At 44.2% G+C, this 13,562-nt stretch overlaps 1 protein-coding gene across 1 annotated transcript in view; it reads right to left on the bottom strand.

Moving 5' to 3' along the window:
• Window positions 1–13,562, bottom strand: part of LOC119437383 (uncharacterized) — a 47,265-nt gene that overhangs the window by 21,590 nt on the left and 12,113 nt on the right. The window contains exon 2 of the mRNA XM_037704414.2: window positions 7,794–7,969. Coding sequence (XP_037560342.1) covers window positions 7,794–7,969 — 176 coding nt within the window. The remainder of the gene's footprint in view (window positions 1–7,793; window positions 7,970–13,562) is intronic.

Raw genomic sequence — 13,562 nt, 5'->3', positions numbered from 1 at the left:
CGGACGGACGGACGGACGGACGGACGGACGGACGGACGGACGACGGACGGACGGACGGACGGACGGACGGACGGACGGACGGACGGACGGACGGACGACGGACGGACGGACGGACGGACGACGGACGACGGACGGACGGACGGACGGACGGACGGACGGACGGACGGACGGACGGACGGACGGACGGACGGACGGACGGATGGATGGATGGATGGATGGATGGATGGATGGATGGATGGAGCGCGCAAATATTTCCGTGTGTTTCGCCTCGCCGGCGCTGCCCCTACCCGCTCTCCCTCGACCCACTACCCCTATCTAGTTCACTATAGTTCAACGGTTATTGCTGTTGGTTCCGGGGGCTAGGCTGCCAGAAGTTCATCGCTGAAGGAAACTTACGGTGATTGATTAAACATACTGATTACGGTGCACAGTGCTATTTGAGAATTGTAGCCGGTGAGATCGCAAGCCATATCTGCATGGAACAAATTTTGAGGATGGCACTGTTTTCGATATATGCGTCGTCAAACTTGCGGTAACAATGCACTGTTGTTCCACTTAATCTTTTAACAAAGCAACATGTCACGCTTTAAACCATACACGCAACTGGACAGTCCATGTATTTCGTCGACTGATTTGGGAATGAATATATCAGAATTGGTGTAGTCAGCTGACAATTCGTTCCAACTGGATACGGCTTGGAATATGTACCATAGGGTATTTTATTAAATAAATTCACCGACGATTACAATACTTCCTAATGCGAAATTTGAGCGCCGCTGTATACATGCTTTCATATTGGCTGGTGGAGACAATAGAGTGTTTTAGTTGAGCGTCTTTACGGTCCGCTCCGCTCCGAGTTGCCCCGCTAAGCCACAGCGGAGCGGCGGGCGATTCTCACCTTTTAGTTATGCGTGTAGCGTTGCGGAGCGGACCTTTCGTAGTTGCAGCGCCCTCTGGCCAAATTCAGCGTAGTGAAACAAAATAAAAAAACCGTTTTGTGACTTTTACAAAGTAAAACGAATATATATAACTTATGTGTTCATGAATTATCTAGACGGGTGCTTGTAATGCGTAACCGGTCCATTTTATCGACTGGAAAATGAAGCGTCGACTTGGCGAACGACACGTGATAGCCAGCGAGGTTGCATTTCGAATCCAATCCAATCTTTTGTGATGCCAATGCGCAGGCGACGTTTTTGTTAGCTGTGCTGTTCACTTTATTTCCTTAAGGTGTGAGGCCAAGTGAAAATTGTAATTTTTTTTCAAAATGTCAATTTTTTGTTTTCTGCTTTGTTAGATGAGGAATTTATTCTACATCATTTTGCTGAAAAAAGTATCTTCTTATGCAGTTTCTTTCAAAAGATACATAAAAAAATGTAAACCCACCCGGCGTCTACGAAACCGAAACTGAAAGTGCCAGTTTTCTGTGGAACAGAAAAAATGCCCTGGTTTGCAGTTATTTGCTGGTTATTTAAGAATCGTATCACGTAAAAAGTGTAGGAATGCCATAATAGCATTTTCAACATTTTATTTATGAATTAAAATAATAAACACCTCACCAGGTGGACGTGCAATCTTTTGCACGTGTTGTTTACGTTATGGAGGCTGCACGCGCGCTAAAGGAGAACCGGATCGTGTGATGGATGTGTTTACTCTCTGTCGCTTACTTTTTCTTACTGGAAGCCACAGAATGGGGAAGTTTAGAGCGCAAAGACGCACAAAATTAAAGTTTGTTGGCAATCAGTACAAGGCGACGAACCTGGAGACGTACAGCAAATACCTGTAATACTGAAAAGCAGGCTAGAAAAAAAAGGAAGCCGAGGTGCAACACGAGCAAAATCAGACAAGGGCAAGACCCAAGACAAAACTGGCTACAAATATATGGGACTTTAGCTCTCCTGATCATCTTATGTAAGCGCTATGCTTTGCAATCTTTTTGTTGATTTTCTCAGAACTCATCTTTTTACGATTTCTTCAAACGCAAACATTCATAACTTTTTCCCTAATAAAGATTTTTTTGTGAAACTTGGCACAATTCTTTCTCACGTTATTGGGTGTGCAATGAACCTCAGCAAGTAAAATCGTGCCCCAAGTTTTGATATGGAGGCCGTTTACACCAAGGCGCACCCATTGGAAGCACACATGTTTTTGGGTTATTTCATCACTATGCTTCGATAATTGATCTGATCTCAATAATTTTGGTTCATTGCACAGATCAAAGCCTCTCCTATATCACTGCCAAAAATTGTGTTTTTTTATCGAGTTAAATTAGAGTTATGACTGTTGGCGTGAGACCCACATTTAATCAAATTTTTCAAATAATAAAGCTATTGAAAAAATAATGCAAACTTTAAAACGCTCACATGGGCCTAAAAAAGTGTGCTGTATGATGTAGACCAATAATTTGTATTGTTTATCCTTTTTTAAACTTTTTTCCCCAGCACTTGCCCTCATACCTTAAATAACCAGTTGGAGCTGTATTACACAAGTTATTCGCGCTCGCACGACTGGTGCCTCGATGCAAGGTGCTTCGATGCACGCGCGAGAGATGGCGCGTGCCTCGCCCACCCTCGCTAGCGAAAGACGGCAGCAACGCTCCCCGCTCCGCTTAGGGAGCTTGTAAGCGGACCGTGATTCTCGCTCCGCTAGCCCGCTTGCGGCTAAGCGGAGAGCGCATGCGCATTCGTGCTTCCGCTCCGCTCAGCAGTTAAGCGGAGCGTAAAAACGCTAAACTAAAACTGTCTAATCTGTCTCGTACGGCACGTTGCAAACGGAGCGAAGTGTGGCGCAACTGCCTCGCTAATCGGGAGATCGCGAGAGCCATCGCGTGGGTGACGCGTGGGCGTGATCACGGTGTAAGATATATCGCGTGATCCATACGTCACGGGCTCCACCTTCTTCTTCTCTCTCTCTCTCTCTCTCTCTCTTTCGCGTTTTTTTTTTCTGCGCGGCGCACTTTCGCTGACGGTCAAGGAAATTTTCGTGTCGGGGTAAGCAAAAAACGACATACCCCATACCAGCTGTGCGATAGCTTCGCCGAGCTTGGGGAGAGAGAGCTGAGAGAGAGAGTGAAAGCAGAGTATAAAAATAGCATCGCTCAGCATAGCGGATGCGAGGTGGAGAGTAGGAGTGAGGCAGGTGGCAGTGGGACGCGTATATAGAGCTGCTGCCGACGCCGACCGCGTTTGCACCTAACGCGCCCGATGTCCGTGACTGCAGCCGATGCCTCTGGCGGCGGCTCGGCAGGTTTCGACCAGAGAACTGGACAATAGTTGATTCCGAAAGACTGAAGCGAAAGCTAGGGAAGCTGAAACCAGGCGTCGCCGAAGAGAACATCCCCAGTTTAGATTGAGGGAAGCTGAGAGTTCGCATAGGCGAAGAAATAAAGATCCGGAGGCTTGCGAGCGTGGCCGGTTGAATTCACCGCGATGCTACGCAGAACATCGCGAAGAAATCCTGAGCGCCAGGAAACTAAGTGTGTGGTTTGCCACTAGTTTACTAGGTTTTCCCCAACTCCGCTGTCTCTGGTGTTTGCGGTAGCAGAGCCACGTATATTGTTTTCTCGTTTCGCGCAGCGCACGATGTTGCGCGCTGTGTACGAGAACACCCGACTGGCGGTATAAGTCAGTGGTACACGAACCCTCGAGGCAGACACAAGCGGATCACAGAGCAGTTCCCCGGCAGTTCCCCGGAAAAGCTTCACGCTCCCCTATGTATTCGCGCGGCGCTTTGACCGCTCTCCCAGTATTTTAGGTCACTATACTTTCGCTGTGCTCGTTCGCTCGGTTACGCCGCCGACGCTCGCCGCAGGAACGGGCGCCTATAGACTGCGCTCTAAAATAAGAGCCACATTGCAATGCTTTTTACGCATTTTTGTACGATTAACAGTTTTCACGTCTCGAGCACCGATGTGCTCCCGTAAGGTACTAAACACGGGCCAGGCAGTGCCTCCACTGTTTCACTGTTACCAACGCTAGCCTTGCGGACGTCTACGAAAATTTGACCTCATTACAAACTGTGTCCGTCCATGGCGTCCAAAGCAACCTACTCGACCACCTCCGATTTGTATGAAATAATTGACTGCTTTTTACTGCCCCATGAACGCTGTTCGTTAAAAGTATATCTGGGGATCAGTATTTTCGACACCGTTGACACCGTTTAAATTTTGACTTAAGTTTGAAAAAGGCGTTCCTACAAAACACGTGCATTGTCCCCTAAGTTTTCTTTACTGTAATGTAAAACTCATGAACATATAATCGGAAGATTGAGAAAACTAATTTTGAATAAACTTCTATTAGCAAAAAGTACATTGCTGCATTACGTGCGCTATCGGTCACATTTTACTAAAACCACTTCATTACATTAACGGCTAAAATTTTTCAAAAACGCTGTGTTTTTTACAACATTAGCGTATACGGCGGTAGTTCCCTACAACAATAGCTTTATTCCCTAATATTATTACTCACAGATATTCACCTAAGCTTATACTGAAGTCAGTACGGCAAGTCGCTTCTCTTTTAAGTACTCCCAAGCATTTTTAAATATAGGACACATGGGGCAAGATTATTATTGCGAAATTGCAATATCGCCGTTGAAAACACTTACATGAGAACGAAATAAGTGAACGTGCATGAATTTGGTAGTCAAACAACATCAGCAGGAAATCTATAGATATGACGAACGAGCGCCTCTAGCAGTCGCGAGAACAATACAGGCACTGTTACGCTGCGTTTCGAGAATAACATTACAGAGTCAACAAATGGGATTTTAGGCATACAACAGTATATAGTTTTCTGCAGCTCAATATTATTTTTGTCCAAGTGCTTGAAATGTTTAAGCAATAGCGGCCTTATAAATTGTGAAATTTTACGTAGAAAAAAAAACTATTTCCAAAGAAAGTATATGCTACTTGAAGTACAATTCATAGTGTCAATAATCAGTTAGGGGAGCTGGCTTTCGTTTCTTACAGTACATCTTATTACATTACGATACTCATTGTTTTCCGAGCGTGAAAGAAGCCCGCGAATACACGCAATGTGCTTCGAGCGGCCAGTCGCGCGGCCATTTCGCGTGTATTCGCGTACTTCTTTCACGCTCGGAAAAACACTTTTATGTAGCATGTATTGAGCAACGGAATACTGTATCAGGGTTTTTCATGTCGCTCTACAATTTTCTCATTGACATTTTGATAAATAGGACAGCACTTCTCGAGTTAGATAATTAATTACAATTACCTAATTAAATCTCAGTAACGAAAAAATTACTGGCGGCTACGCCACTGTACTGGAAACAATATGGGCTAGGTTTTCTTCGAGTAACGCAATTGCTCTTTGTTTTAAGTCTTGGTGCATGATAGTTGGGACACCCTGTATATATATAGTTTACGTACTCCCAGAGCACTCCTCATGGCAGAAAATGAAAAGCAAAACCAGCGGTAAACACACAAAAAAAGTGTTAAACCTTGAGCATGTGATCATAGAAGCATACTGGGACATTTCGGTATGACATATTATTTCTACCTCAAACAGCTTTATTTGAGTGTCCGATTAAAGTGAACTTGGCACTGCGAATAAAAGTTTATACTCAAGAACGCACACACTATTCATTTTAGGCCCCACAGCTGCCATTGTCTAGCGTGGACTTCCCCAGAATTCTAAATAAGACCTGGTGTGCCTATTTATTCAATACTACCAGCAAAGTGTTTAGTGCAATAAACCAACTACTGTATACCTCGTCACTTCTTCATCATAGTAGTTTATGCCAGCCGAATTTTGCTGATCCAAAGCTTGCTCGTCAGTATTCTACAATAAGGTGCTAGTTCAGGCTTTCATTGCCATTATAGTGTGTATAGGGCACATACGGCGTATATACAAATGTTGCTGTCCATGCCCCATGTCCATGCATTTTCTTTTTTGTATTGTGGGGCCTATATTGCCGAATTACTGCAAAGAGCAACAGCCTATGCCATTGTTGTACACCGGCATACAGGCAGACGCATTACTTATCGTTCTAAATATATAAGTGAAATTTGTTTGCCAATCAGAGATATTCGACTTCATTAGTGTGCTGTACCCTAAATCTTGACAAGCAGAGTTGTTTATTATAGTTTTTAGTCAATTGGCCTCTTTTTTGTTTAGACTGCCTCCCATCTTTTTTTTAAAGCGACAGTGACCTAATTCTAATATATTTCAAATAGAGGTTACTAGGTTTTTCTTTGGGCATTAGCTGTTGCTTTGGTTTTATTGCTATAGGCAAGCAAAACAGTTCTTTTTCAGGCATTGTCAATTTTTCTTGCGTGACATGCACAACTAGCAAACTGTGTAATTTGAACAGAAAGACTCTGCAGCTAGTGCAACAGAGAGCACCTCCCGAGAAAACGTAATACTCTTATGAAACGATTACTATAATGAAGGTAGCAGGGTTGTTTTTTTACCGAAAATCACCCTTCCAGAATTTAGAGGAAAACTGCTAAAGTTGCTGTAAACAATACAACATATTATTAGGGTGCTGTGGGATGAATTAGCATAATTCAGTATTTTCGATGGCAAATCGCTGCATATATATGACGGCGCGTTATCGCGGTGCCGTGGAATGAAATTACGGACGTGTGTATTTTTTACGGGAAGTAGTTCGCGGCCTATGATGCGGGGAAAGAGTCCACTAAAACAAACGTACTTGTTACAGTGGGCTACTGAAGGCCGTATGGTGGCGGAACGAGAAAGTTAAACCAACACGTGCAGGATTTTATGGTATGGTTTGCCTGCTGTGCGGTAGGTGCTTTTCGTCAGACCTAGCTTTCACTTAACGACGCCGCCTACGCCGAAACGTTTTTACTACAAAGATATTCAGCCGTCCGTGGTGGAGCTAGAAGAAAGACTCTAATTATTTTATGATGAAGCGGAGGTGGTCGTCCGCCATGGTTGAAGCAGGCAAATGACAAAACAACAATCAACTGGCCGTTATTTTATCGCTTCTGAGCAAAATTTAACGAGAATCTTGATGCACGGTAGCTTAAAAATAAAATGCGAGCGCACAAATTATTTGCAGGAATACGGGGCAGGGGAGGCGAACTCGGAACGGCATACGTGTTACAAGAGAAATTTCTTCGTCGCGCATAATCTGCAAACGTTACTAGATCGTAATTCGAACGCACGAATATAGAATACCAATTAGCCTCAGATGGGGCAGCGAGTGACAGCAGGAAATACTCAGGACACACAGTGCATTCTGTCTCAACATCCCACTATAGCCATGTTTCCTTCAATTTTGATGGGTGCTTCATGAATCAATCAATCAATGGAGGTTTTATTTCTCCGTGAGAAATGTGAGGCTAACAGAGAAAATGCTGCAAACTACAGCTTGACAAGACTCCGCCCCCTTACAGAGTTCGACAGCAAGTGATCCATGGTGCACCTCTAAGCATCACATGTGCAGGAAGAAATAAAACATGCTATAAGTGAATGCAATAATGCGCTGTTAAGTCGAGCCCCAGCCTCCACTACTCCCCTTCTCAAGTTATCTAGTCCAGTAAACAATGGACCAATCAAATCATGTACCTCCGTGGTCGTCTACTATGTCGCTTGCGCATGCGTGCAGTCATGTCGAAGAGTACCGCGCATTCAGTGAGATACAAAGCCAGCTTTGGGCAGTGTACCGACGTGCGATCGATTACATCGGGTCACCGTCGAACTCTTATCGGCTGAGGTGATTACCGAAGGTTAGTGTACGGCCCACCAATAGGCGCCCAGCCTCATAAAATTGTGGTGGGAATGATAACGGTAACAAGAGGCCACCTGCACCGCCCTGATGAGCAAGCGCGCCACGTGGTCTCCCAGGCAGAGCGCCGCCATCGTGGCCTCGTCCAACACGTGCTCGCCAGCGCCCTTCTCGCTCCAGGGGGACGGCTTGCCCGACGCCGACATGACCGCCGGCAGGGGGAGACACGCGCCGCTTCCCGCTGCGCCTGCCCCTGCACGAAAGCAAAGTCATAATAGCAACTCGGCCTACCCAAACATTAGCGCAAGCTTTATGAAACGGAGCAGGAAATTTAAGTGCATGCTTGCATACTTTATTTTGAATAGACATTGTTCTGTTTGCTTTCTTTGTCATGCTGCGGTCATACATGCACCAAAGCACGTCAAGCTTGTCTGTTTTCCGTCATGTCGTGCAAGCCGATCAACTTCATGCTAGCTATGCATATACAGGGTGTTTTTATTTTTATTTTTATAGAGCATACACATTTTTCACAGAAAAGTAATGAGCGCGCAGCGAAAGTAGCGTTTTCACAGGACGAGTTCCTAGGCAAGGTATAGGTACATGCTTTACCGCTAATAACGTCAGCTTCAGAAGACTAATTAACGAAAATTCAGTAATTAACTTTTTTATTAGTGCCTTGGGGGCAGTTGTCTAAATGGCAAATTTGGAGGCAGTGACATTTTCATGTACACCCGTTTTTTTTTTTAATCGCACCTAATTCGAAATATTTATCACCAAATTCCAAAGCTCCGTCGAAGCAATACGGAGTGCGTCCTGCTGCGCGTCGGACGGCAACGCCCCGTAAACAAGTGTGGGCGGAGTTTGAATGGTAGCATGCCGCGGCAAATCCTGACCCGACACACATCCGCAAATGCTTGCCAGGCAAAGCGTGTCGTATCAGAAGCTGCCGCGACTGGCCCAGACGTTCGGTTTCCAACTTCCTCGCGCTAATCGTCACGGGGCGTTTCGGTCTGATACAGTGTTGTACACGTTCCTCAAAGACAGGAACGAAAGCTCGTTCCTCGTTCCTTCCCAATATCGAAACGAGTGCCCGTTACAAGTTCATTTAATGCGAAAGGGACGCGTTCCAGTTACACTTCGAACATTGCAGCGTGTCGTTACATTAACGCTACATTTGATTTTTTTAAATTAAAATATAGCGTTGGATAATCCTGAGGCGAAATAAAGTGAGCAATTTAAAACTCACATCGAACTACATATATCATACTAATTTCAACATCGCCGACAGCATATTATCTGGAGATAAAAAGAATCCAGAGAAACGCTCCTAGACGAATTTGTTCAGGGAGCTCCGCGCACATACTCCAGGCACATCTAACTGCAACTTTGGTGCTCGTCTATTGCAAGTGCAACACATATGGCACCGTCCGCTTCGGTCTTCAAATGCGCAGTCAGTATACTGCGTTTCATGTGTACAAATAGAAAGTTACTCACATGCATCAAAATAATTAAATTTCTTGCACAAGAAACCGCATCGAAAGGAACACTACATAGGCGTTTAATGAATGCTGGTCCAATATTGCAGTATGAGCGGAAGAAAAATGTTCGCTCTACATATTCGCAACTTAGTAAAGCCCCTTGTTTGAACTCAGCAAGAGTTGCATCTCGAGGTTAGTGTCCGACAGATGAACCCCTTTACCCGCCACGGTGGCTCAGTTAGCTAAGGCGTTGCGCTGCTGAGCACGAGGTCGCGTGATCGAATCCCGGCTGTGGCGGCCGCATTTCGATGGAGGCGAAATGCAAAAACGCCCGTGTGCTTGCGTTGTAGTCACGTTAAAGAACCCCAGGTGGTCAAAATTAATCCGGAGCCTTCCACTACGGCGTGCCTCATAATCAGGAAAGGTTTTGGCACGTAAAACCCCAGAAAGAAGAAGACGAACCCTTTTCTTCGTCAGCACTTCGTTAGCAACATTGAAGAGCCGTTCCACCGAAGCGCTTGAGGGTATCTGCCGTGCTGTACTTGAGGAAAAGTTGGTTCAGTCCCTCGAAATTCATCCGTGACAATGGGTAGTCAACTGGTACCAGCAGGTACCGCGACAGCTCATCCTGTTCCTCGGCTGGAAGGGTTTGGTGCCCGAACGAGACGCAATCTTCGGGCGCGGACGAGGTGAAAACATCTGCGCTGGCTGGTTTGGTCACCACAACCAACTCTGTCTTTATGTTTATGGTCTACAGGAGGGAGCGTCACGTGACAATCTTGAAGCCTAGTCATAAAATATAGTGGAGAACTCCAGAAAAAAAAATGCACCATAGTCACGTGACAGGTGCATTTTTTGCGCCTCACGCGGTCACCCATCCGCCCTGCATGATGTGCTGCGTACGTGCGTGCGTCTGTTCAATGCCATGGAACGTTTACAGAAGGAACGCTGTTCTCTCTGCCATTCCTTCGCAAGCGTAACGCGTTACCGCTACAGTTCCACCAGGCCTCGGAAACTCCACTGGTTTCCTGTCTACGCGAACTGCAGCGCCATTCATGAAATAGATGCGAAACCAAAACCGCTTTTCCTTTTTTTTTTTCTTGTCAACCCTCTCTCAATTGTCGTTTCTCTCTCGCCTTCAACTATCGGCGGCGCGGCTGGCGCGGCCCGCGCTCGCCGTCGGCCGTGCTGAGAACGGTCAAAACGGCAGCAATTTGTTTTTTTTTTTTCTGGCATTGTGCGGTCAGTTCTGCGGTTTTCGCCTTCCTCGCTAGCAGTGTGGTCCATGTGGTACCCTACCATTGCACATTTGTCGGCTTTTTTCAGCAATGTCTCGCAGCTGTCGCTGTTCGCCGCTGTACGATTCGATGGTGTACGAACACATCAAGACGAAGTGAGCCATGCGACGTGAAATTCTATCGCATCCCTAAACACAACAGGTGAGCACTTTGCAGTTTACTTCCCGGTTTTTATTTGTGATATAGTAATTGTGCGCAGTCGTACATGGCTGTCCGGTGGTGAGGCAGGAGCTAGCTGATTTGAAAACACCACAACGATGCAGTAAATCGTTATGCCACAAGCAGCGAACATAAATAGCTCCTGATAAATATAGTACCAGTCAGTCAGTCAGTAATTGTTTATTTTTCACCAGAACAAAAACATCGGTGAAAAAGGGGGAGACGGCGAAAAAGCTGCGGATACTGCAGCTTGACTAAGCGCCGTCCACCCTGTAGGAGCAATGACAGGGTTAATATACAAACAAAAAGCGAATAATTATACAAGCAAAAGTGAATAAATAAAGTAGCAAGATAAATGCACAAGCGAAAACAAATAATTATTATACACTAGTACGAAAAATATTAATAGTACATATGGCATCATTTTCGCACATAATAAAGCAAGAGAAGACAAATGGCGTCGTAGTTGTATGCTTAGTGAAAACATAATGATATAAAGCAATACAATTTAAGGAATGCGCTCTTACAAAAACAAACTAATTACATTGGTGGGGTTTAGTGTTTTGATATCGATGCCTTGCTGCTCATATGCGTTAAGAATGCTTGGTAATGTGTGGCTAAGCCTTTGCGTTCCGTAAGTAGTGCGTGAGAATGGAGTTTTCCAGCGGGGTTTATATCGATGGAAGTAAATAATTTGAGTATGTTCAAGATTTGCAAGTGTAAGAAACGTGTCAAGCTTCCCCCCGATTTGCACTAATGTAGGATTGTAGCAGCCTGCATTTGTATATATTGTTCGCCATAACAATTTTATGCTTAACAAAAAGATGTCTGGTGTGTTCAAGGTATGGTATGTTCTCTATTGCCCTAATAGCTCTTTTCTGAAGTATTTTTAGCTTATTCAAATTCTTTAATGTAGTGTTTCCCCATATTAAAGCACAGTAGTTCAAGTGGGCATGGAAGAGAGCTTGATAAATAAGTCGCTTTATGGAAAGAGGCAATAGACATCGACAACGATTTAAGGCACCAACCACGCGCCTCAGCTTTAAACTAATCTGATCTATTTGCTCATTCCAGGATACATGTTCATTAAAAATTACTCCAAGCGTCTTAATTGATTTGGTAACAGTAGTTTTGTATGGGCCTAGGGTAATCTGGTTAGGTAGCTGTAGGGATGTGCCAAGGGCTCGAAAAAGGACACATTTTGTTTTTGTTTCATTTAGCGTTAAATTGTTTTTAGTACACCAATCGCGAAGCTTATAACAGGTGTTTGCTGCTAGCGCCTCGAGAGTACCTAACTTTTTCCCAGTAAAAAATAGTGTGCAATCATCAGCATAAATTATAAATTTACAATCTTCATCAATGTTGATTATGTCGTTGATGTAAAATAAAAATAATACAGGCCCTAGAATGCTGCCTTGTGGCACCCCGGTTTCAATTGGTTGTGTGCGCGATTTAAAGCCATTTATTTCAACATACTGAGACCGCGCACTCAAATACGACTGGATAAGTTTTAGTGAGATTCCTCTAAATCCATAGCATTTTAATTTATCTAATAACAACTTATGACTTACGCGATCAAAGGCCTTACTGAAGTCTAAATATAATGCAAGTGTTAAAAGCCTCTTTTCGATATTGTATAATATGATTTCTTTCTGTGCTAATAGAGCACTTTCAGTTGAACGTTTCTTTCTGAAACCATACTGACACTCGGTAATAAGATTGTACTTTCTCGAGAAGATATCAATTCTATCGTTTATTATTTTTTCAAGACATTTCCAAAAAATGGGGAGTACAGATATTGGCCGACAATTGCTTAAATTGTTTTTATCTCTTGTTTTGAATATTGCGGTAACTTTTGCTAGTTGCATGAGTGTAGGAAAAGTACCTGTTGATAACACCAAGTTATAGATATGTGTTAGTACTTCTGCTATGACGTCTAATACATACTTTATTGGTCGCATTTCTATGCCGTCAGGATCACAGCTGCGACTATTTTTTATTCTACTGAATAGTGTAATTACTTCAGAACTGGAAGTTGGTTTAAGAAAAAGCGTGTTTGGTATCGTATTTATGCCGGTTGTTGTTTCTGCGCTGTGGCTGGTATTTCCTATTTTCACGAAGAAATCATTAAATTGTTCTGCGAGCTCAATTCCATTCAACGTTTTTCCGTCTATTTCCAGATTATCGATTTTAGTGGGAGTGGCTCCTTTATTCAGTATTTCGTTCAGTTTTTTTCACATGGTATTACGTCGCTCTGGACGTTGTGGATCAAATATGTGGTAATAGTAGTCTCTTTTCGCCCTTTCTTTTTCTTTATTCAACTTATTTCTAACACTCTTGTATTCAGTACATAAGTCCGCATTACGTGTTTTAACGAACTGCTGGTAAAGTTTATATTTATGGTTTATCTGTCGCTTTAGGTAGTTTGTTATCCATGGTTTCCGCGATTTCCTTGGTCTGTGATATGTCTTAAGAGGAAACGATTCAAAGTAAAGTTCTTTAAAGGTTCTTATAAAGTTATTATACGAGTTGTTTGCATCTCAATCAGCCAAAATATCATTCCAATCCAATTGCTTGATACGGTGCCTAAAGTGCTCCAATGTTGCAGGCGTCACTGAGCGGTACCCGCCGTGGTTGCTCAGTGGCTATGGTGTTGGGCTGCTGAGCACGAGGTCGCGGGATCGAATCCCGGCCACGGCGGCCGCATTTCGATGGGGGCGAAATGCGAAAACACCCGTGTACTTAGATTTAGGTGCACGTTAAAGAACCCCAGGTGGTCCAAATTTCCGGAGTCCCCCACTACGGCGTGCCTCATAATCAGAACTGGTTTTGGCACGTAAAACCCCATAATTTAATTTTTTTTGTCACTGAGCGGTACGTGGATTCCTCTGGTTTCATGTACGCCGGGTTA

The sequence above is a fragment of the Dermacentor silvarum genome, chromosome 1 (assembly GCF_013339745.2).
Source record: "Dermacentor silvarum isolate Dsil-2018 chromosome 1, BIME_Dsil_1.4, whole genome shotgun sequence".
Lineage (NCBI taxonomy): Eukaryota > Metazoa > Arthropoda > Arachnida > Ixodida > Ixodidae > Dermacentor > Dermacentor silvarum.
The sequence above is the reverse complement of the archived record's forward strand: the minus strand, read 5'-3'. Positions and strand labels throughout refer to the sequence as shown.